At 51.2% G+C, this 27,545-nt stretch overlaps 1 protein-coding gene across 2 annotated transcripts in view; it reads left to right on the top strand.

The window, feature by feature from the left end:
- LMX1A (LIM homeobox transcription factor 1 alpha) overlaps positions 1-14,346 on the top strand; it is a 161,179-nt gene extending 146,833 nt beyond the window's left edge. For both annotated transcript variants that reach the window (XM_027075040.2, XM_027075039.2), the window contains exons 5-9: positions 1,716-1,888; positions 4,672-4,749; positions 6,352-6,421; positions 9,100-9,270; positions 10,899-14,346. In XM_027075040.2, coding sequence (XP_026930841.2) covers positions 1,716-1,888; positions 4,672-4,749; positions 6,352-6,421; positions 9,100-9,270; positions 10,899-11,059 — 653 coding nt within the window. In that variant the 3' untranslated portion in view covers positions 11,060-14,346. The remainder of the gene's footprint in view (positions 1-1,715; positions 1,889-4,671; positions 4,750-6,351; positions 6,422-9,099; positions 9,271-10,898) is intronic.
- Positions 14,347-27,545: the final 13,199 nt, after the last annotated feature.

Below are 27,545 nucleotides of genomic sequence, written 5' to 3'. Positions count from 1 at the left end.
GAGGGATGGCTGAGGTCCCTGACTGGATTTGCCTTGGGAAGAGCCACCTCCGAGGGGAAGATGCCAGAGTAGCCACTCCTTGTCATGCGGTTTCTTCTTCTTCTTCAGTCTTTCTGGGCCTTTCCCCTGTACTCTCCAGGGGAGTGAGGCAGAAAGGAAAGGGCGTTCCTTCCACTCAATGTCGAGCTTCCTATGCACCAGGACCGTGTTAGTTGCTTTGCCCACAGCAGCACTGCCCCTGAGTCGCCCACGGCTGGGCGCTATCGCTGCAGGGGTGCAGGTGGGGAAACTGAGGCACAGCGCGTGATGGCACTCCCATAGCGCCATGTGCTTACACCGGGGAGCCGAGCTGGATGGAGCCCCAGGTGTGCCTACATCAGACCCGTGCAATGACATTGAAAGGGCCATGCCCTCAAGGTGCTCAAAGCTTAATGCCCCTTCATGTTCCAAGTGTACGCTTAAATGTTCGTAGACGGAAAAGGCCGTTGTCCTGGAACATTCCACAAAAGTCGAAACTGGGATGGCACGTGCAGATGAGTATCCTTTACGGAGGAGGGTGGGATGAACAAGCATGTGCAGCTCCCACACGGGGCGGGGCGGGGGGGGGGGGTGGTCCCGAAGGGGAGCAGCGTCAGGAGACCGGAGCCCTTGGGACAAGGGACAAGGCTGTCCGCCGGAGGAAAGGAGACAGCTGAGCGGTGTGAGGACCCGGACAGAAACGAGGTTCTTGTTTGCGTGATGTGAGCACATAACTGCCAGTGGCTTTTAATGCTGAAAGAAGGAAAACGCCTCCTTCACACGGGGACTTCCCGGACCCTGAAGCATCTTCTCTGGAGTGTGAGGTCTGTGGGCTGCAGGAGGTAGCCTGGGAGAGAATGTGACACGCGCTGAAGGCTTTACTTGCTTCCGAAGTTCTCTTTGTATTGGTCACTGCTCATCAAGGAAGCCACATAAATATAAACAGTTCCTTTGGTAGTTACTTATTCTATACCGGAGCAGTTCTAACTACCCGTGTTGTGTGCATTCCGCAGGTAATCGAACGCTGGTCCTCTTATGGCCTTTGGAACAGTAGTATTTTCTGACTCCTGAAAGTGGCTCGAATTTCAGACACAGTGTCCAGGAAGTTATCCAAAATTTCTCCAGGTCTGGACTTAAAAAAAAAGACATCTAAGAAATAATAACCAGTGCTTATTGGACATTTATTATATGCCAAGCAGTATTTTTTTTTTTAAAGTAGCCTCCATGCCCAACATGGGGCTCAAACTCACAACCCTGAGATTAAGAGTCACAGGCTCTACTGAGTGAGCCAGCCAGGTGCCCCCAAGTAGCATTTTGCGTGTTTTGTGGGTGACCCCATTTAGACCTTCCAACCCCGATGCGGTAGGTTCTCTTCAATCCCAATTTTGTAGATAAGGAAACTGAGTCAGAGAGTGTTAAGTAACTTGCCCAAAGTCGCACAGTTAGGAAGTGTGGAGCTAGGCCAACCATTCCGGGAGAAAGTTCTGAGCTGAAATGGTGGACTTGGTGGTTTCTGTCTTTGGATTTTGGAAGTATTTTCCTTAGCCCCTTCCTTTCGAGTCAACCCCACGCAGGTTATTGCACTCACATGTAAAGCCATCCTGGGAATGTGGACCCAAGCGCCTTGTTATAGAATAACATACAGCTCCAGGAAGTGGCCTCGAAGAACTTAACACATTGTTCTCTGCTGCATTTAGGCAAAAGTGATGATGAAGAAAGTCTCTGCAAGTCAGTCCATGGCGCAGGGAAAGGAGCCGCTGAAGACGGCAAGGACCATAAGCGCCCCAAACGTCCTAGAACCATCTTGACCACCCAACAGAGGAGAGCATTCAAAGCCTCATTTGAAGTTTCCTCCAAGCCGTGCAGGAAGGTACGGGGGTGGGGGTGGGGGTGGGGGGCGGGAAGAAGGGAGGAAAGGGGGCCGGGCCCCCCTGGTCTGTGTGTACCCTTCACTCCTCTGGGGTGTTGATGGGTGCACTTGGGGGTCAGGGCAGTGGGGGAGGCGGTTCAGATCGAGCCTGTGCAGGTAGCCTGCGGCCCTCCTGGAGATTCTAGATTCCTGATGCTGTGGCCAGGGCCATGATGGAATCTCCCTGTACTTGTGTGCACGTGTACCCATTTCGCTTGGCTGCTTGCTCAATACACGGAGAGCAGCAGGAAGAATAGGAACAGGTACCTGTTGGGGGTATAGACCCAGAGGCTATAACAAAGGCAGTAAAAACACAGTGGTTTGTGGAATGTATTTATTTACCTATTTTTGGTCGAGTATGTTCCACTTGGAGTGGTGGTTTGGGGGTTCATCCACGTCTCAGTTCGTTCATTTTCGCTGCTGAATGGTATCCCACTGCGTGGCTGGACGGACCACAGTTGGTTTGTCCGGTCATCTGTTGATGGATGTTTGAGTTGTTTCCAGTTTGGGGCTGTTACAGATGGGGCTGCCATGAACATCTGTGGTCTAAGGAGGTGGGAGTTCACTTCCATCTTCGGTCACAGTCCAGAGGTGAGCAATCTGAGACTGGCAGGGAGCTGTATTATCCGTCATTGGTTCCAAGGGGCCGCGTTAGCTGTCACCATCGTTTCCAGCCACCATGGTGGAGAAGGAGGGTGTGGAGGGCAAGCATTTGCCTACTGAGGGCGTGCCCCGAGATTCTCTGTATCACTTTCTCTCATCCGTGGCGGCCAAAATTGAATCCCGTGACCACGCCTCCCGCAAGTGGGGCTGGGAGATGAGTCTATCTGGGTGACCACGTGCCCTGCCGCAGCTTGGGATCCACCTGCTAATAGGAGGGAGGGGGGATTGGATATTGGAGACAGTAAGCAGTCTCTCCCACAAAGAGCCACACCCATTTATTAAGCACCCGCCATTTAATGACTGCCTGCTGTATGCTCAGTTATGTTACTTACGCAGTACAGATAGGAAAACTGTTTTGCTGAAATTCGTGGAGGAAATACATTTTTCGAAAATTTAGCACTGTTTCTCCTGTGTCCCTCTTAGTCAGCTTTTGCTGTAATAACAAACAAAGTCTCAGTGGCTCCTGCAGACCTGGCTTTCCTGCCCCGGGCCGGTGGCTTGGCTGTGGCCCAGCTGGGCTCAGGGTCAGGCCTTCTCCACCTGTCTCTCTGGGGCTCCAGGCTGAGGGACCAGACTGTTCTCATGAGGATGGTGGGAGCCACGTCCCACCAGGCAAGCCCACCCCCTTGGATCACACGTGCCACTTCCTCGCACATCCCAAAGCAAGTCAAAGCAAGTCACATGGCTAACTCCGTGTGAGGCGTGGGGAAGGCCCACCAATTGGAGCAGCGGAGGGAGGGTGGCTCTTTGCGAAACAGTAATATCGTCTGCCATGACATGTGACCTCTGACAAGTGTCCCTGCAGACCTCTTTCCTTCTGTGTCCTTGTGGCTCCTTGGGCTTCAGGGGCGGTGCTGGCAGGAAGTGAAATAGCCCCAAAGTAGGCTTGCCCGAGGACAAATGATCACCTCCCTCGTTTATTACTTATCCTCCATGTACTAGACTCCCAGCCTCTGTATGGCCCTGTGCCCAGTGCTTGTCCCCGGGCAGGCTGTAGGCTGCCGGCGGGGAGGAGACGCATGTGCACATAACTAACACCGGGGAGGAAGCGGTGAGGACCATACCGGAGGGGCAGCCGGGAGCCGTGGGAGCCCGGGTAAGGGAAAGGTCTCTCCTGTCGGGGGAATCAGGCAAGGCTTTGTGGAGCAGGTGGCTTTTTGAGCCGGGCCTCTGAAACACGGATGGGGTTTCAGCAGGTGGAGGTGGGGCTGGGGCCCACTGCTCTCTTAGTTGGCTTAGCAGAAGGATGTGCTTTAAAGATCTGGTCTCATCATCTCCCTTCTCCTAAGCCTTGGCCCAAGTGGTGTGATGAAAGGGGGAGTCCTTCCCAAGGCCCCCAGAGAGCTGTGCTCACGGCTGTGCCTTCAGTCCCATCTCCGCCCCAGGACGTAAGCCACAGGGCAGCGCCTCTCGGACTCCTTCTTGGGAAGGCTGTGCTCTTGGCCTCTTCCCTCCTGGCCCGCACCTCACCACGTGCCTGCACGGAGGGCGGCTTTTAAACCCATCTCGTCATTAGAGGGACCCTGACTGTCCTGTTTCTGCGAGGCCATGGCGCATGTGCTGTGCCAGAGCTGACTGGTTCGCTCTGCCAGATTCCAGAAGGCTCTTGACTCACTCAGGGTATGGGAGTATGAATGGCCATGAAACGCCCAAACCCCCCTAGAGCTATGAGAGACCAAACCAGACGTTCAGGTCGTTGAATTCCGTTGGAGGAAAACAAGAGAGAGCCATTTGTTACATAAAGTGATTCTCACCCTCCATCCTTCTTAAGTAGGTTAGTCCACATGGAACTTTGCTAATGTTCCAGAACTGTCCGAAGGCCTGATTTCCAGAGTAAGAGAAACTGAGAAACGCCTCTTGGAATGCACATCTAAATTATTTATTCCTCTCTTTGTTCCCCTGGTGAAGGACCTCTCTCCACTTGAAGGGAAGCAATGGTCTTGCGTTTGGGATCAGGCTGGACCTTAAACACTAGCCGGCAACCATCTAGGATGCAGCCGGCCGGCCTCCCTATGCACCGTGTAGGGAATGTTCAGCCCCTCCTCTGAGATGCCAATGTTTCTGTATTTCTGATGTTCAAGGTGAGGGAGACCCTGGCCGCAGAGACAGGGCTGAGCGTCCGTGTCGTCCAGGTGTGGTTCCAGAACCAGAGAGCTAAGGTAATCTGCTTCCTACCGCTGTCTATCTCTGTGTGGTTCATTTCCTGAAATAATACAATAGGACTTCGTACTTGCAGATGGGTTTTCCAACCAGAGCTTGTTGGACGGATTTTCTAAACAGAACTCATAGGTCTCCTGTTTCAGAAATTCTGTTGAGGGTCCCCTGGGTGTCCCAGTCGGTGGAGCGTCTGACTTTGGATTTTGACTCAGGTCATGATCCCAAGGTTGTGGGATCGAGCCCCATGTCGGGCTCCGTGCTGAGTGTGGAGCCTGCTTAAGATTCTCTCTTTCTCTCTCTCTCTCTCTCTCTCTCTCTTTTGCCTCTACCCCCTGCCCTTTTCGCCCACTCATGCTTTGTCTAAGATAAAGTTAAAAATTTAAATGAATTCTGTTGACCACAGTCACGTCAGCCACAGCAGCCCTGCAGAAGGGGAAGGAGAGGGTGTTTGTTCTGGTGAAATGGTTTTGATTTTCCTGGTGGCCATGACTGTGAATCTGGCTAGCCGTCTGCCAGAATACAAAAGCAGATTCTTTCATTCACCTTTATTTAACCCAGATACCGAAGTTCTTTTAAAATTGCAAAGAGAAACCTACATAGCACACAAGTCTAAGGTGATACCCTGGTACAGTAGGATGAATACCTTTACTTACCTCTCCCAGTGCCCCCCAAATACACCCCAACCATCATATTGTCCTCTGTATCCTACCAAGGTCTGTACTGCCCTGCCTTGATCATTTATTGGTTTTCTGTCCCTAAAAATGCATGTGGCCCATGGCCCATATGTCTGGGGTCCTAATCCATAGTAGGTGATCCGTTAATATCTCATTATCTGATTGTGATTGGTTAAGATAGCACTGCCCTAACTGAATTCTTTAGAATAGGGCACTTGATGTGTATTCAATCCTGAAAGGACTCCACGTTTCAATAGGATTAAGAGACCCCATAGCCTAATGTGTTCGTGAAGCAGAGGAGTTTGAAGCCTTGAGAAATGTTGCAGGAGAGAACTTTTTGTTTGCTTGTTTTTCTTAGGGTCTCATGGAGCCCTGACTTCTTCCAGAACACAGTTTGGGAAGCGTTGGGTTAAAATGTTCCTTCTGGGAAGTCTTAGTATTAACAGGGTGCTTTGGGAGACCAGCTCCTTACCTGGAGGCACGGATCTCCTGGGAGGCATCTCAGACACGGGGTGGGGGGGTGGGGGGGGTGGGGGGGTGGTGGTGGCAGGTGGGGGAGTGGGTGGGAACCGCCTGGGGGCACATCCCAGGTCACACCCTGTGAGTCAGCAGCCGCTTGCCACACATCTAAGCTGGGCTGCGTCCCCCATCCCCACGCTTACACCGCACGTGAAACTATCACGGCATGAGCAGCAAGGTTTATCAGCTCAGAGGAAGTCCCTGTGCCTGGAAGACCAGCTTCCCAGCCCGCTGTCTTCCCAGGGCTGCAGGTGCAGAGCCCGCAGTGGCCCCGGGCAAACTTGGGGCTCCTCCAGCTCGGCTCCCTTCCTGAGTCAGAGCTCGGGACGTCCCATGGTCCCTCTACTTTGCACACAAGGCTGGCCCGCTGCCCGTCCCCTGACTCTAACCCTGCGCCGCTCTCCTCATCAGATGAAGAAGCTGGCTAGGCGACAGCAGCAGCAACAGCAGGACCAGCAGAACACCCAGAGGCTGAGTTCCGGTAAGCGGGGGGGCGGGTGGGGGGGGGGGTTCCTAGCCGGGCCTTCCAGGGTCCAGGCCTTGCCCACTGCCTGGCTCTTTGAATGCCACTTCTGGGCTCCGCGAAGCCCTGTCCACACCAAAGAGAGTGGCTCGTCCGCTGGAGACCGAGCCCGGGGGATCTGGGAGAGGGTTGAGGGCACCGGGCTGAGGCCCATGATGCTGACTGTGTGCAGAGCCCCCAGGACTGTGGCCGGACTCCCCGCGGAGCCCAGGACGCGCCCAGATCTTTCTGCTTCCTTGCAAATCAGCTGACAGAGGACACCCATGTGGTTGACCCCCTCCCAGAATAACATGAAATAGTAAAAACAGGGGCGCCTGGGTGGCTCAGTCAGTTAAGCAGCCGATTTCAGCTCAGGTCATGATCTCGCGGTCCGTGAGTTCGAGCCCCGCGTCGGGCTCTGTGCTGACAGCTCAGAGCCTGGAGCCTGTTTCAGATTCTGTGTCTCCCTCTCTGACCTTCCCTGCCATTCATGCTCTGTCTCTCTCTGTCTCAAAAATAAATAAACGTTAAAAAAAAAAAAAGAAAAAATAGTAAAAACAGGAACCCCCTGCCTCGTCGGGCATGTGTGTAGATCACAGAGTGCTCTCGTGCTGACCTGAGTCTGACAGCACCCCCACCCGGGGGGGCAGAGAAGTACTCTCTCCCCGTCTCACTGATGAGCAAACAAGGGCGCTGCAGGGCTGAACGTGGTCCTAGAGGAACAGGTGGGGGGTCGGGACCAGAGTATGTTTCTCTGATTCTGAGCTCGTCTAGGCCACGCTGCCCTGCCTCTCCCTGCCTGGGTGCCCCTTCGTTTGTTGCTGTTGTTTTTAATGGGGTGGTTGTGAGGACTGGGCAGGGAGTCAAGAGCGACAGGCTGTGGCACCCTTCAAGGGAATTTAAAAAAATAATAATAAAAAACTACTCTTACACCTGTGTCATTCTTAAAGGGATACGCCCCCAAAGGCCACCCAGTGGGATTCCCTGAGGGATCTGTTTGTGCCCCGAACAGGAATTGTCAGCCTCCAACGTGCACAGAAGTCACTCGAAATTTGATAAAATTCAGATTCTGATTCTTAAAGTCTTGGGTAGGGGCTGAGATTCTGCATTTTTAACAAACTCCCACCGTGCTGGCCCGTGGACCGCAGTCAATAGGCCGTGGACTGTGAGATTGTTCTCAGGCTCCCAGACAGGGCGCCTGTCCTTGCGTGGACTTGCCTCGTGCTTAATACCTGGGCTAGGCTCAGTCTACACGCGGGCTTTTGCAGCACAGAGTTCTCCTGGCTTCTTCTCTTCTAGGCCAAACAGTATCTTCACGGCAAGATAGATATTCAGAGAGAGGGAGGGAAAACAAGGACATGGGCACTGGGGAAGGTTGGAGGGGCGAGTGGGTCAGGAGACCTGGATACTGCCCCAGCTCCACCCCCAAAGCTGTTTGATCTCGGACCAGCCTTTCTGTCTCCTGGAGCCTCAGGCCACCTGTCCCCAGGGTGGGATAATCACACCTGTCAGCAGCGTTGCGCTGGGCCCCTGGGAAGTTCAGAGAGGGTCACAGATAGGAGAAGGCTTTGGGAAGAGCCACACACGTTGACTCCATATAGGCCAACACCCTCGAAGGGGGAAGAATGCACGGAGGCATTATGAGAACACAAACTCAGAGTGCTTGGGACTTTGAAGAATTCGAAGGGCAGCTCCTAGGCCAGACTTAAGTAGGCAGATGCTGGCGGAAAATAGTCTCTGAGAGTTAATGGAACCATGTTCAGAGGACCACAGGGTAGAGGCAGGAAGTGAGGCCCCTATTCTCTGAAACTTTATACACCGATGTAGCAAGTTGTTCCAAAACACATTCACACGGTCTCATGGAGTCTGCCTGTCAGCTCCTTGAGGTCAGCCGGGCCAGTGTCATGAACCCCACGTAACTGACGGGCCCCAAGTATAGTGATTCTGGAATGATCTTTAGATCCATCACCTCCAGTGGCTGCCAAACCTGTGCGTACCATCAGACGCGTTTGTTTTGTGATCTCTTTCAAGGAAGCTCTCCAAGTTCAACTGCACCTCCCTGCCCTTATTCTCCAAGGTTGGTCCTGATAGCCCTTGGTAGGGCACAGGCTGGAAACTGCTGATGTCACCTCATTCCTGACCATTTCATAAGTGAGGAAACCAAGGCTTAGGACGTATAATGATCTTGCCATGGCTAGATCTAGCCAAGATGACCCTCCATGAGTGTCACCACCCGGTGTTCGCACCCTGTGTGGTCCCCCTCGGACACTGATGAGGGGTGACTGAGGGTGTGGCTTCTGAGGCTAGGTCGCAAAAAATGTGGCAGTTTCTGCTTTGTGCTCTGCTGGATCCCTGGCTCTGAGGAAGCCGGCTGCCACGTTGTGAGGATGTTCAAGCAGGTGGAGAAGATGGTGTAGTGGGGCAATGACGGGATGGCAGATACGGCGTGTCGCCCTCCAAGTCCGGGGCTCCCTGTATCACGTGCACCAGCCCCTCTCACTCTCTTCTCCTTATGAAGCTGCAGCAAAGGCCAGTGCTGGATGGGAACACTGGGCAGTGAAGGGTATGAAGTTCAGAAGGTGTGCTCGGCTTTCTCGCCCAGCCTGGGGTCCTGGGCTGCACATGGAGAATGATCTGCCTTCTTCTTTGTCCCCCAGCTCAAACAAATGGCGGTGGGAACGCTGGGATGGAAGGGATCATGAACCCCTACACGGCTCTGCCCACCCCACAGCAGCTCCTGGCCATCGAGCAGAGCGTCTACGGCTCAGACCCCTTCCGACAGGGCCTCACCCCCCCTCAGATGCCGGGAGACCACATGCACCCATACGGTAAGATGGGCCCCGGCCCCACAGGGACCGCTCACGGCTCGCTGGCGTGGGTCTCTCCTTCCCTCCCAAACACACATGTGCAGTTCCCGGATGCTCAACGAAGCTACAAGCAGAATATGTGCCCAGAAGATGCCACTGGATCGTCTAACCAGTGGCTGCGGAAGAAAGACCAGTACCCACAGTCATCAGTGATGTTCCCACTTATTCTCCTTTTCAAAGATTCTTGTTAAAATAGGAGGCTGTACTTTGATTGTAAACCTGTTCGCTGTGATCGAATTTCCCTTCTTTCCTTTCACACCAGGTACCACATGTTTGCAAGCAATGCCGGCCGTGATGTAAGCCGAAGGCCTTAATTAAGCAAACTTTTAGACAAAGAAAGAAAATACAGAAAAGCGCAGAGAGCAAATTTTCTAATGCAACTGATACTACTTAGGTGCTCTCAATTAACTCCTGAAACATAACCTGATTCGGGAAGTGAAAAGTATCCGCCCCCCCGCCGCCCCCACAACTCCCACTCCACCAACACTGGGGTTGCTTTAAATGCCAGGTGTTGAGATGGCTTAGCCTCCCCAACTGTCAAGCTTGCTGGGCGGACAGCAGCTGGGGCCTGGGCACTCTGATGGAGTGGGCGAGCTCTGGAGCGGAGGTCTGAAGTTCAATCTCAGGGCCCAACACGTTTTTAGACAGAGGAGGTCAGTGGCCTGTGGAATGCGTCTGTCCTGGGTAATCTGTGATCCGTTACACTGAGAGCTGCAATTAAAGTTTTATTCAGCAGGTCTTCAAAACAGGGTGAGAGCGGCGTGCGTCAGCCCACAGATTTTGTCAAACAACTGCTTTCATCAAAGAAAAAGTCTGTCTTCCCACGTGCTGCGTATAGCAGATGCTGATTAAGACCTGGCCCTCTGTAGGGGCTTCCCTGAACAACGCCGCTCATTTGCACGTACATAGATCTATCCGTGCAGATAAAACGTGTGGAGGGTCCGACAGACGTACCTCTAGGTCCTTGTCACAAAGATCCCCGAGCTGTTCCACAGTTTGCCCTACTGTCTTCTCTGTCCAGGGTGTCAATTAGTCCCCTAACCTTGTCTCTTCTGCAGGACACGTTCGGGGAGGCAGCAGGCCCTCGGTATGTCTGAGGGGATTTGTATTTCCACCAAGGTCTCTTGAGCCTTATCCACAACGCTGACATTTATCTTCTTACCAGTCGTCCTCCAAGAACCATTTTGGGGGCTGAGTCCTCTAAGAGCCCTGCCCCAGCCCCTCTAGCTGGCGATGCTACGTCCAGGCCACTCCCCAGCCTTGCTGTGTAGACTTTCTGGCGTTTGCTCATGCCGCACCCAGTTTGCACTTTGTCACATCCTAGTTTACACTCTTTTCAGTCGTCGTGCTTTCCACCCGAGCCCCCAAAGGACACGGGAGATCTTCTGTGGACGGGGATTACCTCCCTCCTACTCTCCCACATAGCTCTCCCTCCACCCCATCCTCAGAATCCACTAGAAAACCTCACGGGGGCGGGAGGGGGGGGGGCGGCTGTGCTCAGCTCATACTCGCTGCAATCCGCTACACTTCCCAGCGCCCAAGGGAGTCCCTGCTTCTGGACCCTCATGACCGTCTCATCTTCATTTCAGGTGCGGAGCCCCTTTTCCACGACCTGGATAGTGACGACACCTCCCTCAGTAACCTGGGTGACTGTTTCCTAGCAACCTCAGAAGCTGGGCCCCTGCAGTCCAGAGTGGGAAACCCCATTGACCACCTGTACTCGATGCAGAATTCTTACTTTACCTCTTGAGTCTTCCCCTCGAGTTCTGTGGCTGGGCTCCCACACAGACCAACCCTACTATGTGAGGGGTTGGTCGGCTGTAGAGAGGGGGAGGCCAGGGAAGAGGTGGGGTGGGGAGGGAGTTCTGTCGGGGATGCTGTTGTATGACGATCTGATGTAGCTCGGCATTTCCAAAGACTGAATATACAATGATCGCGTAGCTTCATGTTTCCAATAAGAGTCTTAGCTTAGGTATGAAGACGTGTTTCTCATTAAGGACAGGGACTTTTAATATAGACATTCTCATGCAAACTAGGTACCTAGAGACTCCTAACAACTTCCCACCGTTTTGGGGAAGCTCTTGTCAAGAGGTGCGTACGTCTACCCATCCATATACCCATAGACAGACAGACGGACAGATAGATGTGTGTGTGAGTGTGTAACCTTCCATACTTTATCATCAAAGTTTATTCCTAATTATGACAGGCACCAACTGTACAGAAAAAGTAACTTTATTTTCCGTGTGAACTATATTTAAGGAAATGCTTGATGCACTTAAGTTATAAAAATGAGATAATTTACTTTTATAAACTTTATTTTTAGTTCGAAGAGACTTGTCGGCAGGGCAGAGAGGCCAGAGGCCTGCTCCACCTGGGCCCGTAGCTTTGAGTGCTCGGCTGAGCTTTGAGTGCTTGACTGAGTTCTGTTTTCGAGAGCGTCACGGGGTCTGGAAAGCAGCTCTGTGCGGCTGACCGTATTCTCTCACGGATTCTTGCTCTCTTTGGGGCCGAATCACAGGGCTCGGGTGGGACCGAAAACTCCTTGATCACGTTCTTAGAAAACGTAAAGCCGAGACTCTTCAGCTTTCTTTTTAAATTCTGACGCGTAGCTGTGGGAGGCAGTAGGAAGGTCAGTTCTGCTCTTGAACTTCAGCATCTGTGGGTGTGGGATGAGACTGACAGTATGTACCTACCTCACTGGGGGACACTGAGGCTTAATTCACCCCCAGGACACATGAGCAGGGCTGAAACCAATATCCCATATTTGTTTAAAATACCAGACCGGTCACTGGGCAAAGGGGGCTCCGTGGGGCCGCCCGTAGCCCGAACCCCAAGGGTGACTCTCCCTGCTGTGGTCCCTTCTGCAAAGCCTCGGCTGGAGACACCAGCTCAGGGCAGCTCAGGGGGATGCCAGGGTCCTTCCATGGGGAGGAGGCTACTGCTAGCAGATGGAAGAGGGCATTGTGGTGTTCTAGAGTGTTCTAGGGTGTTCTAGACACAGGGTGTCTAGAGTGTTCTAGGGTGTTCTAGAGTGTTCTAGGGTGTTCTGGTCGGGATTGGGCCGATTACGGCCTGCAGGCCTGTGTTTTATGGCCTGCCAGCTAAGAGTGGCTCTTCCATTTTTAAAGGATTCTTTAAAAAAAGAAAGAAAATATGTGGCACAGTGTATGTGGCCCAGAAAGCCTGAAAATATTTACTACCTATTCTGTCCGCCTCTTTTCATAAAATCTCTGCTGGCCTCTGTTCTAGAGAGTCTATTTCTTAAACAGCCTTCTGGAGCTCTTAGAGGCAGCGGGGATCCAGCGAGCACGCAGGGTTCCTCCCTCTGTCTCGCTTTTCGGACTCGGAGCACAGAAGCCCCAGCAGCCATTGTACACAGGGACACTTCACAGCCTGTTCTCCAGGTGCGGGGCTAGGGGCCCGCTACGTCTGTGCAGGGATGCCTCCTGAGAAAGCAGACAAGATGATGGGGAAGACGGGGGGCGGGGGGGGGGGTGGGGATCAGCCTGGGCTCCTCTGAGGGGGCCGTTCGGGCTTGGCCTCGCTCCTGAGGACGTTCTAGGTCTTCAGAGCCTCGGACACAGAGACTTGTCCCCTTCATTGTCTGCAAGGCCAGAGGGAACACGCTCCCTTACGGTAGAGTCTGTGTTGTGTGAATTTTTGTGTGTGCTCTTGTTTGTAATTTATGCAAACCACCAAGAACCCCAAACCAGTCTGGCGAGTAGAAGTCCTGCAGGTGCCTACCACTCTGCAGGCTTCTGTAGAGATCCGTCGGAGAATGTAGCAGATCCTATGTGAGTGAGACAATTAGAGATCCTTCCTCCACTCGTAATGGCATACCGAGATGAAATTAAAAACCTCTTACCAATGAGCTGTCGTTGATTCAGGGGCAGGGGCGGAGGGCAGGGAACCAGGGGGACACGGGTGTTTTGTCCACAGGGGCCTGGGGAAGAGCGTACGGTGGTACCGCGCAGCTTGACATGCAGGGAAAGGGGCTCCGGCAAAGCTAAGGAGAAGGGAGCCTTCGCCCTCCCGCCGGGACGGACGCCGAGACCTCGGTCTTTACAAACAGCTGCGGAAGGAGGTCCCGGGCGCGTTCCGACGGCATTGGCAAGTTCACCCGAGGCAGAATGGTTTGCGTTGTGCGTGGGGAGAACGTTCGCTGGGAAATCAGTGCGCTGTCATGGGGCGGGAGAATCTCCCACAGGACTGAAGGGAGATGCCTGGCCGGGATGGGGGAGCCGAGCAAGCCGACAGGAGCTTCCCCCAAAAGTTCTCGGTGGTTTTCGGTGTGATCTATGGGTGGGTTTTACGACCATCGAGAAAGGAGGTGAGGCAACCCTGTGAATGCGTGTGCACCATCATTCTCCCCGTGCTCTCTCGCTCGCCTGGCAAGACCCTCTCCACCACCCCCCCCCCCCCACATCCGGCTCACTCAACCCCGTGTGAGAAGCTGGCTCTGCCTCTTGCCGAGGGTCTGGAAGGTGGGCAGGGGGAGCCCACCAGGGAAGGCGGTCTCACTGTGCCCTCCCCCGGCCGCCCCTGCTTCCACCTCCAGCTTCCCGAGAGAGCGAGCCCAGGCCTGAGACGGTCCCCAGCACGGTTTGCCTTCTTGACATCTGCTTATCCTCCAGCATCGGTCTGTGCTCGGCCTTCTCAGGAAGCCTGCAGAGCTGGGCGGGGTGTCTGTGCGGGGAGCCCGGCAAGTGCACCTGCTGCAATAAACACCCCTCCCCCCATTTTATAATCATTCCAACACAATAGGAGTTTCCACATGGCTCCCCTGGAGGGAGTCTGGGTCCAGAGGGCCTCTCTCTTCCACGTCTAATGAAGGCTGGGCTCATGCCTTCCAAGATGACCCTGCCGATTGGTTTTCTCTTCTTTTCTCTTTACGACTTCGGGCTAAAAGTGGGCCCGTCCAGGTCTGAATCCCAGGGCCTCCACCTACTAGTTTCATGGGACCGGGGCAGGTTCCTTGACTCTGCCAAGATCCCGACTCCTCGTCTGCAGCACAGACATGGTTCTTGTCCCTCACAGAGGTGACGTCACAGAGGTGACGAGGACAAGTGAGGTCACACAGGTCAAGCACAGAGCCTCGCGTGGGGCTCACAGCGAGTGCCTGATGTGTGGTGGCTATCTCGCCAGAGGCCGGGGTGTTGATGGAAGGCTAAGGGAGTCTCCCACCATGTTTGAGGAAAAAGGAGAAAACACCCTGGTTTACCCTTTTCACCCCTGGGGTCAACATAATCACTTCTTCCCCTAACTTCTTTAGACCTCAGTGTGGGTCTCCATATAGCCTGACTCGGAGTTGTGGAGGGTCAGGTTTTTTTGTTTTTTTTTTTAATTTTCTTGCTTTCATAAAGTTTATTTATTTTGAGAGAGAGGGAGAAAGAGAGTGATCGGGGAAGGGGCAGAGAGAAATTGGGAGACAGAGGATCCAAAGCGGGCTCTGTGCTGAGAGGAGCGAGCCCCATGCAGGGCTCGAACCCATAAACCATGAGATCATGACCTGAGCCGGAGTTGGACGCTCAATCGACTGAGCCACCCAGGCGCCCCTGTTTGTTCGAAAGGCATTCAGATAAAATTCCAATTCCAAGGACACAGCATGAACCCTGTACCCTAAGGAGAAGCCATCAGGTCATAGGCGATTTGTCCAGCCATCTGCTGTCACCTCAGGACTGAGATGAGAGGGAGGCCCCAGGATCTGAGCCTTTTCTGAATGGCGGAGTTTTGAGCTGACCTGACATGAATCAAAAAATAAGAAGAAATCGGAATGAATTTGTCAATTCCAAACCCAAAGACATCATTTTTAACTGCGCTGCAATGAAATCCTAAGAATTCCTCTCTCCCTCCCTGCCTTCCCAATACAAATACACACACGCAAATAAATTCAGTTCAAACCGGATGCTGACTCAACTGGAATAAAAGCCAACAATACATTGTTGCCTTGAGTCCCTTTGTTTAGCACATTGTGACATAATGTTCAATGACATGGAGGGGTGAGCTCAAAAGAAGGCCTCCTTGAGGTATTTATCCTGGAAGTACAGGCCCTGTGGGCGGGGCACGTGCCGGGTGGGAGGCCCCTGGCCTTAATGTCGTATTTGAGGTTCCCTAGATGTGCAACCTGGGGCAAGGCGCTGGCTCTCCATTCCTTATAAAATGGGGCCAGCGACACCTGCCTGTCTTACAGGTTGGTCGCCTTGAGCATCAAAGGGAACAATTAGGAAAGATCTCTGTAGGCCGTGAGCTGATGAGTGTCTCAGCATCTTGTCCCAGGAGGTGCACGTAGACGGGCGGCCTGCAGAGCCTGGCTCCACGTGTGGTGCTCCCGAGTGGGCGGATGACCACAGCAGGGACGGGATACCCCAGGTCGGAGTGAGATCACTGGTTTGCTCCCCCAGCAGCGGCGGGTTACTGCCGCCACGGCCTGATGGGCCTTGCCTCCTCCAGAGGACGATTCTGGGGGGGGAACAAAGCACTCTAGGGTGGCCCAGCCCCTAGTGGCCTGTGTATTCCTAACCCATCTCTACCTGTGCTCCAAGCCCTGGCCCCCCATGTGTTCGGGAAGGGAAAGGTGGAGCCCGCCCCTGATCTGGGGTGGGGGGAGGGCCCCCCCCTCAACAACTGTGCAGCTGACCAATCCCAACTTGCCTCTTTCAGCACCTTGTTCCTGAATTCATTCAAGTATTTGCTGAGCACCTAGAATATGCCATGCTGTGGGTCACAGAAGTAGAGGCAGGAAGAGATGTTGACCCCGCTCTCATGGAGATTACAGTTTAGTGGGGGGGGGGGTGGGTGGCGGGGGGGGGGAAGCCATTAATCAAAAACAGGAACGAACTGAACTAGCATTTTGTCAAGAGCCACAAAGACTTAGGGCTGGGACAGCAGAGCGTAGCCCCGTGTGACGTCGTGCGGAAGGTCAGAGGAGGTTTCTCTGAGCAAGTGAGGACACAGCTGACTTTATTCATCTCTCCTAGTGCCCTCCCTGGCCAAGGAGTAACTCCGTTTCTCGTCTCTGTAAGGTTTTGCTCTAACTGCCGTGGCCGGAAAGAACACGATCAACCAATGGCCTCCAAGGTGTCCCTTGATAAGGTCTTGAGAAGTTGCCTCAAGTATCTTGTCGTGCAAAACGCCTTCAGAATTGAACTGACACTTGTCTATTGAGCACAGTGGCGGACACTTGCTGTTTTCTGGCCACCCAGCACCTGTTCATGGCACTGATCGTGTCACCCTGATTCCCTTTGAGGACTCGATCTTCCTTTATCACGTGTAGATTTTATGGGACTGCAAACCAGGTGACTTGGGCTGCTATATGCACGGAGCAGGGGTGCATAACCAAAGCTAAGCCAATATCCGTTTCCAGGACTTGAATCTGAGGGAGGGGCGCAAAGCTGTAAACTTGTTTAGAGCTAATCCACTTCTGCAGGGGCACCTGCCAAGGTGACCGCACTGCCTGTCGCCTGGCCCCCGAGCTGCCCACTCCCCACTTGTTGCCAAGACTGGTCTCCACACGCTCTCTGGGTCTGTGAGCCATCTCCTCTGCTCATCCAGTAGAGGCCCTTGTTTGCTCAAGTTAGCCCGCGTTGGTTTTAGTTGCTCACAGTCAAAAAATCCTGGCAGGAGCTATATAACTACAAATGTTGTGGTGTTTTACACTGTAGGAAGAGTGTGTGTGTATGGGGGTGGGGTGGGTGGGGCCTCTGGTTTAAATTGGATAGTTGTTACTTCCTTCATTTTAGAGATTAGAAACCTGTAGCTCAGAGAAGGGAAGCTCAAGGTTGCAGGGCTAGTTAGGCTCAGAGTTGACTTTCCAATTCATTTCTCTTGGCTCTCAGTTTTTGCTTGTTTCCCCTACCCTGACTTCTAAGTGGCCAGGTACACGGAGGTCCAGAGCACATGCACGGCCAGGGACTGGGAGAGGTACAAAGAAGTCCCAACACTTTTCCTGCCTGCCAGGAGCTTGCGACCTAGTTGAAAGTAAAGAGCATGCCCTTGGACTCAACACAGATGCCCGTAGATGCCCAGTATCACATGGCTGGCCTGGATGATGTGTGGAGGGCATTCAGAAAAGAGGCTCTTGGGGCAAAGGAGGGGAAGAAGAGGCTCTACCAAGAAAATGGGGCTTGAATTGAACCTTCAAAGATGGGCTTTGAGGCCATAGACATAGACTTTCTGTATAGAGGATTTGATATACATGCTGAGAGGAGAAGGGAGGGCATTCTAAACAAAAGCATCAGAGTGGACAAAAGTGCCAACGAAAGGACACGAGGCATGTTCAGGTGTCAGTGCACGAAGTGACTAATGGTGGGATTAGAGAGATTGGATGAACTTGATGGTAAAAGGTGTCGGTGACAGGAGCGTGTTGCCAGTAAGTCACTAATACAGATCAAAGGCTCCCTATCTCAAGGTGCAATTGTGGCTGCTCGTTATTCCCATGATTTATGCTCTCCTAAAAATGAACCTTCCATTTGTAGCTGCTACAAGGTTGCTTGGAATAAAGCTTATACCTCTCAACTCCCGTGCAACCAAGTTTGTTCATTCGACCAAGTTCTGCCCAGCAAGGTAAATAGAAGTGCCCTATGGCATCTTTGAGGTAACCTTCCCTAAAAGAAAACTGGCATGTGCCCTTTCCCTCTTCTCCGTCACTTTCTTCCCCGCGGCTGTAATGCAGATGCGATGGCTGGAGCTGGAGCAACCATCTTAGGTCATGAGGATAGACCAGGGAGTGGAGGCGACACATGGTGTGACAGGTGGAAGGGGTCTGGATTCCTGAGGACTTCTGGGAGCCCAGCTGCCATTCTAGCCCTGAGCGATCTACATCCTGATCTCTCTCTACCTATACAAATACAGAAATAAACTTCTTTCTTTTTTAAGTTACTGTTATTTTGGGTTTCTTTGACTCACAGCCAAATCTGATCCTCACTGATACAATCCCAGTTAGGATGAAATCTAAGCCCATTTTGTTCCCCCCCCTGCTGCTAAATAAAGAGGGAAAGGACCAGGCAGTATACTCCCAGGTGGTGGGAGTCAACTGAGACCCGGTGCAAAGAAGGTGGAATGATTATCCTGTGACTCTGGAATTCATGGATAGGTGATCTGAAAAGCACTCACTTTAGAGCTGTGTCCTCTGATCCCTTAAAGAAAAAGGAAGTGAATAAAGGTGGTTTGTTGATTTGCCTGCTTGATCTCAACACACTTCTTTGACTATCCCTCTATATATTTTATATATTTGGGTGTCCATTTTCTTAAGTTTTAATTTTAATTTTATTTGAGAGAGAGCAAGCATGTGCATGAGAGGTGGGGGGGGGCGGGGAGAGGCAGAGGGAGAGAAAAGAGAGAGAGAATCCCAAGCAGGCTCTATGAGCCTGACACAGGGCTCAATCCCATGACCCTGGGATCATGACCTGAGCCGAAATCAAGAATCAGACACTCAACTGACTGAGCCACCCAGGAGCCCCTATTTCGGTGGAATTTGATCAGCTTACCCAGCCTCCAGAAGTACACTACAGTCTCTCCGACATACCCCGTAGATAGTATTTGCACACTGTGGTATATACATACTGAGTATGGAGTATGTACACGCATATATATTTACATTATTCACACACATATGTGTGCATAGTATGGACGTGCACACACGCACATATGCACACACACACCTTTACGAGCAGGTTTGGCCAGAAGTCACTGCCATAGCTCCCCAGGTACTTACTCCCCAGGTACTTAAGCTGTGGTGTGGACAGAGCCTGAGAATGGTCATATGTGTGCGCTGGGGATGCCGCAGAGGCGGGGGCCGGAGGGCATCGAGCAGCTCTTTGCGTGTCCTATGATCCGAAGACTGCTTCTTCCAGCCGTCTGCTGTTTTGTGGGACGACAGCAGAAGACTGGAGGTTGAAGCAGAACTCCGAGGAAGCTCACTCCTACCCTGAAGAGGAAAGAGGACGTCAAGACACCGGAAGATTCAGGCCCACCTCTTCCATCTGGAACAGACAGGTGTGAGTGGAGGACCAGTTCTCTGGAGTTGGGAGAAGACTAAGGCATTTGGGAGGCCGAGTGGAGCTGATTCATCACGAATCCCGTGCCGCGCCGAGGACGAGCTACTCAGGGATTTCAGAGAGAACCTTCGTCCCCTGGCCTCGTGTTTCTGTGAAGAGATTCCCGCTAGAGAGATGCTCCTGGCTGCTTCTCTCAGCCTTGACTTGCTTCTCCTTAAAGGAAATGAGACAGTGCTGGATTGGTGGGTCGGGGAAAGGAGCTCAGAATGCGGACTCAGCTCTGCTGGGTCTGTGGGTCTGTAGTGGTCTGGACGCAGCCTTCAGTGTTCTTGGTCTATCTACGTGGAGGGTAACGGGGACAGAAGTGGAGTTTGGTAGACAGTTCCATTCAAGAAATTGTGCTTAGGGGGATCCTCTGACTGTGGCTACAGATCTAAGCTTCAACCTTTAATTAGATTTGCCAATAAAGCTGAGTTTCTTTAAAAAAAAAAAACCAGAAATCTCCATTTGACTGGTTCCTTTATAATATTTGCTGTTAGTCACAAAACTTAGCAAGCAAAGGAAGCGAAAGCAAACTTAGGAAGTGATGTTCTTTTTTGTTCCCCTAAAAATCCAAAATTAAAAACCCACTAGGCGTATCACAAGAAGTCCAGCAATTGTATGGTGAATCTAAATAAAGTGTTTAGGGGCGCCTGGGCGGGCCCAGTGGGTTGAGCGTCTGACTTTGGCTCAGGTCATGATCTCGCGGTTTGTGAGTTTGAGCCCCGCGTCGGGTTCTGTGCTGACAGCTCGGGGCCTGGAGCCTGTTTCAGATTCTGTGTCTCCTCCTCTCTCTGTCCCTCCCATGCTCATGCTCTGTCTCTCTCTCTCAATAATAAATAAATGTTTAAAAAAAACTTTAAATACATTGTTTATTTGTTCATCTACTCAACATTTAAGACAAACTTTTTTTAATGTTTGTTTTTGAGAGAGAGAGAGAGAGAGAGAGCGCCAGCTGGGGAGGGGCAGAGAGAGAGGAAGACAGAGCATCTAAAGCGGGCTCCGTGCTGTCAGCCCAGAGCCCAATGAGGGGCTCAAACTCACAAACTATGATATCATGACCTGAGCCGAAGTCAGACACTTAACTGAATGAGCCACCCAGGGGCCCTTAAGACAAACTTTTTAAGAACAATCTTTATGCCAGTTGGTGAACGAAGGAAGTGAGTATGAATTTAAGTTTGAAAGCAGAGCTTTGTAAGAAACGTATCTCTCTTTGTATTCTATATGACAACCTAAAGTCTAATTTTGGGGGCGCCTGAGTGGCTCAGTTGGTTAAGTGTCCATTTGGACTCGGGTCACGATCTCACGGCTCATGGGATTGAGTCCCATATCGAGCTCTGTGCTGAGTGTGGAGCCTGCCTGGGACTTCTCTCTCTCCCTCTCTCTCTCTGCCCTTCCCTGCTCTCGCTCTCCCCCGAATAAATAAATAAGCATTAAAAAAGGTTGACTTTTGGTCCTTCTGCCAGGCTGGCTTTCCCTCTCAACCCCATGACCATGTTATAGCGTAGGGTCTTGGGCAGGGCCAAAGTGGCAGAGGGGTTGGAGGAAGGAGCCCATCACATGTTGGCCCTCTGCCCTTCCCCCACGGTGCTTGTAGCCATGGTCAACACCATGGCTCGCTCTTCACAGCTGTCATGGTCCTGACTCACCTTGCAGTACTGTCTCTCAGGCCTTCTGATCGCACCACTAGGAAGCCTGCCCTTACTCCTTCTCCTAATCAGGTCAGGACCCACCCCTTTTAAATGCTTATTTGTTTATTTTGAGAGAGAGAGAGACAGAGAGACAGAGACAGAGAGAGAGAGAGAATGCATAGAGTAGGGGAGGGACAGAGAGAGACGGGGAGAGAGAGAGCCTCCCAAGCAGGCTCCATGCTGACAGTGCAGAGCCTGATGTGGGGCTTGATCCCACGAACCCTGAGATCATGACCTGAGCCAAAATCAAGAGTTGGATGCTTCACCAACTGAGCCACCCAAGCGCCCCTGGGAACCCCCTTTTTAATATGGGGAAAGCTTTTCTTCCTTATGTTTCTGGTCGAGACACTGAGTCTACATCTCGAATCTTTACTCTTTTGCCTTTAATTCTCTGATGACAAAATAAAATGATATTTTAGAGATGTGTGTTTTTCTCCCACACTAGGTTCTGGAAATAATATTTCCCCACAGAGTGTAATTCTAGCTGGTGAGAAAAGGTTTGTAAATAGATCGTTACGATACAATTGGGCTTTTAACGAAGGTGCACATGCAGAGTTCCATAGAGGCAGAGTGGAGAAGGAGGGTTAGGAATGATGCCATGATGGAGGTGATATGTGATCTGGGCCTTGAGAGATAATTCCAGGAATACAGGGTGGGGAAGAACGATCCAGAAAGAGAAAAATTCGAGCATGAGCGGAACACCCTGTTTAGGGCAAGACAGCCATTGTGGTTAGAGCAGCAGAGGCATGGGGAGGTGGGGCTGGGAAATGGTTGGGGCACTAAATTAGGGCCCTCTTGACTGGGAAGGACCTCAGACGCGTCCTTAACAGATTGGACTTTACCCACTGGGCATCAGAAGTTATTACTCCACAATCATTTCCTGAGCAGCTACTAGAAAGGGGCATTGCTATGGGAATCCTATAACTCTGGAGACACTCTCCTTATGAAGTTTAAAGGTTAGCAAGGTGATAAGGCATAGTATTAGATACTTTTAGTATATTTAACGAAATATATGACAATGATTAATCTACATAAGACAAATAAGTCTACAAAGGACGGGAGTGTAACAGAGACCTAAGCACAGATCCCAACAAATCAGGACTCTGACATATTAGCAAACTGGGTCCTACCACCCCCAACTGTTAGATGTTTGAAACATCTTATGGATTGAACATTTTCCTCTCCACGTAGACGTCGACCATTGGAGAAACAGATACAGCCAAGACAGAAATGGCTTCAGTTCTTTCTTCTCGCGGGACACAGAGAGAAGGGGAAACCAGCAGGGACAGAGCACGAGCTTTGGACTCAGACGTGCCTGAGTTACCATTCTGCCACTTACTGCCACGCACTCCCTCCCCCCGGATCTCCATTTCCTCATCAACAAATGGGGATAAAGATGCCTGCTTGCCAGACGGGTATGGAAGTAGAATTGCAAGATCAGTAGCTTCATGGGACATGGTGACAATTGTTGTAGTCGCTCTAGAGGCAATGTAAATGGCCTGGGGCGGTGGGGGTAGGAACAGGAAGAGAGAGAAAAGAGTAGAGTCGAGTCGGGGGGGAATCACTTGGTGGTGAAAGTAACAGGACTTGGCCACAGGCAGGAGGAGGAGTGACAAACATTTTGAACCCAAGGAAACTGGAAACAGAGCGATGCCTTTTAAAAATAGCCATGCCGAGAAAATCCTGCCTCGTCCTGCCCTCCTCGGTCCAGGAAGATCACCTACGACAAATAGAAACACGGGACTCAGAAGTGGGTTTAAAGCAGCTGTTGTGAGATGTCAGGTCTGTGTCAGAGCCACTCAAAGGGGGGTTTTCCAGGGCGGCCCCTCGGGTGCCTGTCCTTCCTCCAGGGCTGCAGACGAGAATGCTGGCGTAGCAGGAGGCTGGGTGTGGGGGCGTGCTCAGCGATGAGGGGTCTTTGGGGGAAACTTGGCAGGGACAATGGAGGTCCCCTCAGGTGCAGGAGGGCGAAGAGAGGAGAAAGGAGGGATTCAGGATTGACCTTCCTGTAGGGATCGGGACATTCCATCAACAACCCCTCCTTTGTCCTCAGATCTTGCCTGATGGCCAGCCCGAGATTTGCTGGGAGATCACCTTTCAGGTGGGGAGGTCCCCGTGATTGTTATCAGGAGGGGGCAAGAGCTTACCCTGAATGATCTTATGCTAATTACCTCGCTTTGCAAAAGGCAGTGACTTGGAGTTCAATGGAAGGGTTTCTCACCACAGAACAGTGTGGGGCAGAGAGATGACTCCACCGGGGCCCCTGCTAACTTGCGTGTCAGAAGGTAAACTGAGTCTGCCACGTAGATCCATGCTGCCCACCAGGAATACAATGGGAGCCACCCGTGTCATTTTAAATTTCCCATTAGCCATGTTTAAACAGGCAAGAAATAATGAGCGATATTACTTTTAAAAATATATTTTATGAAACCCAGTATATCCCAACTGTTTTTCAACATGGCCCACTAGCTATATAAGTTTATTTAATTTTGAGAGAGAGCCATCAGTCGAGTAAGGGAAGGGCAGAGAGAGGGAGAGAGAGAGAATCCCAGGCAGGCTCCCCACTGCCAGCACAGAGCCCGACACGGGGCTCGGCCCCACGAACCGTGAGATCATGACCTGAGCCGAAATCAAGAGTTGGACCCTTAACCGACTGAGCCACCCAGGCGTCCCTCCCCGTTAGCCACATTTCAAGTCCTCGACAGGCACGTGTGGGGTGTAGCTATCGAATTGGACAGCACATATCTACACAATATGGGTCAAAACAGAACCTCAAACACTGAATCAGTGGCAAGAAGGCATTTGTAGTTGTAGCTTGAAATGTCTGAACAAGAGGTTCCATGGCAACCGAGGTTTATTAGCATTTACCTGCATTTGACTTGCCAGGGCCTCTATACGCCAAGTTCTCTAAAATTTCTTACATCATCTTTCTCTTCCTCTCTCTACCTCCTTTGACCCCAATGCTTGCTAGAAACAAAACACCAGGAGAATGAGAAAACCAGGACTTAGTCAAGTTTGTTAACATTATTCAGGAGGAATGATGGCAAATAGTTGATTCTGGGCAAATCTGCCCAGCAGCCTGCCCAACGTATTTTCTGCACTTCCTTGCCGAGTAGCTGTCTGCAAGTTTTGAATTCACTGGGTACTTTCTTCCTCCTGGGCCTATTTATGCTCTGGTATTAGGACTACATTTTGGATGGAGCTGACTGTTCTGTGCGAACTGACCCCGGATTGCCCTTAACGATGACAGCAGATTAAGGGCAGACGTAAAGGTGACTCTTACTTCCTGCTGGACGTGATCTGCACATGTGTATATCATACCCCCAGTTCCTAGTACTGTGCCTGTTGTATAACAGACATTGAGGGAAAAATGCTGAGTTAAGTGAATTATCCAAGAGGTGAACACCTAGCCCCTGTGAAAACGGAGAAGCAAATGTATGTCGTTCAGACACGAAGCCAGCAGGGTGGCCCGGTCAGTCACTGGAAGAGGTGGGTGTCACCGATGAGCTGTTCGTGTATTCTTTCAACAAACACACCCTGAGCACCAAATCTGTGCCTGCATTATATCTGCACCTGGTTAGGATGACGAATCAGATAAGCCCTGCCCTCCTTCTACAGAGAAGCGGATACAATCGCGATCACTACATGAGACACTAGAAATTTGTGCCCAGTGAGAATTGGGGCAGCGGCGGGGGGGGGGGGGGATTTATTTATTTTAATTTTTAAATGTTTACTTATTTTTGAAGAGAGAGAGAGAGAGAGACTGAGACAGAGGGAGACACAGAATCTGAAACAGGCTCCAGGCTCTGAGCTGTCAGCGTAGAGCCCAATATGGGGCTTGAACTCATGGACTGCAAGATCGTGACCTGAGCCAAAGTCGGATGCTCAACTCAGTGAGCCACCCAGGCGCTAGGAGGGACAAATTTAAATCCTAGGAGAGGACAAATTTAAATCCACTCGGGGAATCAGGGAATGACTCGTGAAGGACATTTGGTCTTGGGACGTGAGCGGAGTTGGCTTGGAGAGAAGGAAAGGGTGGATGCTGTGAACTTGAGCACGAGACGGGTGGACCTGAGATGGACAAGGGTGCGGGGAGGCGAGGGGCTGCAGGGAGAGGGTAGCTAGTGCCCTGTGGCTCGGCCAGCGGCTTTCGAACCTTTCCTCTCAAGACCCATTATGCTTTTTTTGTTTAATTTTTTAAGTTTATTTATTTTGAGAGAGAGAGAGAGAGAGAGAAAGCAGACATGCAAGCATGAGTGGGGAAGAGGCAGAGAGGGAGAGAGAATCCGAAGCAGGCTCTATGCCGTCAGCGCAGAGCCCGATATGGGGCTCCAACCCGCGAACCATGAGATCATGACCTGAGCCGAAATCAAGAGCCGACGCTTAACCTACTGAGCCACCGGGCGCCCCGAGACCCATTCCGCTTTTAACAGTTATTGAGGATCCCCATGAACTTTGGTTTACCTGAGCTCTCCCTGTTAGGACTTCTTGTATAGAAATTAAAGAAAATTTAAAAATATTTCCTTATTACTCATTTAAAATAATAATAGACTCATTGCATGCTAACATAAACATCACATTTTAAAAGAAATGACTATATTTTCCAGAAGAAAAACAATTTAGCATTGTATTTGTTTTACATGCTGGCACGTCTCTTTAACGTCTCACTTCACAGAGGACAGCTGGGTTCTCACACCTGCTTTGCTACTTGTCTGTGGCAGTGTGTGAAATCTGGCTTCATGCAGATGCATCATAAGTACATGCAGGGAGGAGTATTTTAATAGTTTTTTTTATTACGTGATTATTTTTCTTTCATATTACACCAAAACTTGGCAAGCTGTAGTTTCTTTTTGAAAAAAATTATTTTAAACATCTATTCACTTTTGACAGAGAGAGAGAGACAGAGCATGAGCAGGGGAGGGGCAGAGAGAGAGGGAGACACAGAATCGGAAACAGGCTCCAGGCTCCGAGCTGTCAGCACAGAGCCTGACGCGGGGCTCGAACCCACAGACTGAGAGATCATGACCTGTGCTGAGGTCGGATGCTTAACCAGCTGAGCCACCCAGGCACCCCCATAAGCTGTAGTTTCTTAAAGGCTGCTTGATTCTAAAATCGTGTCCTCTGTTACGTTAAAATCCATCGGTAAGTAGCACCTAGATCTTGGTTGCTAATACCATTCGGTCGTCAAAAGGCTGCTGGGAGAAATGGCTGATTCTAGAAGGACTGGGGCAGCAAATATACACAATGGGCCTCAACACACACACACACACACACACACACACACACACACACACGGGGGTATATCAAAGGGACACAGGAGTGAACTGAAAGAGTTGGCCAAGGCTAGAAAGACCGAAGCAAAAAAATTCATAAAGAAGTATTGGGTTATAACCCAAAGTGTAAAATAAACACCATGATAAAGAGGAATGATTGAATAAATAAATGAAGAGAGGATAAATCCCCTGTGTGAAGAATTCCAACTAATTTATACCATGCCCTCAAGCAGGAGAGCCCAACTCCCCACTCGTGAAGTGTGGGCTGCCGATCGTGGTCGACTCCCAGGAGACAGCACGAGGAGGGAGGAAAAAGTGACTTCATAGCGGAGGCACCTGGCCAACACTCCCTCAGCCAGGTGACTGAAGCGACATCAACAGTCCTGCGTCAGGTCCGTAGTACGTCCCTTTGATGTGATGTGATGAAAACAGCACTCCACCTCTGTGCTCTTGTCCCCAAAACCATAACCCCCGTCTCATCAGGACAAAAACATCAGGCAAATGCCAGTTGAGGAACACTCTTCAAAACTGCCAAGGTCACCAAAAACAAAGTGAGTCTGAAAAACTCTCGGAGCAAGAGAAGTGGAAGGAGACCCAGCATTAAACACAGTGTGATATCCCGGGTGGGAAAAAGGACGTTAGGTAAAAACTAAGGAACCCCATAAAGTAGGGACTTTGGTTGACAATAGTGTATCAACATGGGTTCATTCATCATCATGAAGGTACCAAGCTAAGGCGAGAGTTGATCATAGGGAAAACGAGGCACGGGTTATAGGAGGATTCCCTGAACTATAGAATGGTCCTCTAAATCTAAAACTGTTGCAAAAAGCAAAGTTTATTTTAAAAAAGCCAGTGGTCAGATGGGGGAAGGGAGAGAAAAAATACATATAACAGTTACCAACAGAAAGGGAAGCAAACCACAAGAGACTTAAATACAGAGAACAGGGAAACCTGGGTAGCTCAGTCAGTTAAGCGTCTGACTTTGGCTCAGGTCACGATCTCACGGTTTGTGGGTTTGAGCCCTTCGTTGGTCTCGGCTGACAGCTCAGAGCCTGGAACCTGCTTCGGATTCTGTGTCTCCCTCTCTCTCTGCCCCTCCCCTGCTTGAACTCGTCTCTCTCTGTCTCAAAAATAAATGAACATTAAAAAACAAACAAATAAATAAATACAGAGAACAAACTGAGGGTGGAAGGGAGTTGGGGGTGGTGGGGAAAATGGGTGATGGGCACTGAGGAGGG

Source organism: Acinonyx jubatus, chromosome E4, assembly GCF_027475565.1.
Source record: "Acinonyx jubatus isolate Ajub_Pintada_27869175 chromosome E4, VMU_Ajub_asm_v1.0, whole genome shotgun sequence".
NCBI lineage: Eukaryota > Metazoa > Chordata > Mammalia > Carnivora > Felidae > Acinonyx > Acinonyx jubatus.
Note: the sequence above shows the minus strand (reverse complement) of the source record. Positions and strands in the feature narration are given on the sequence as shown.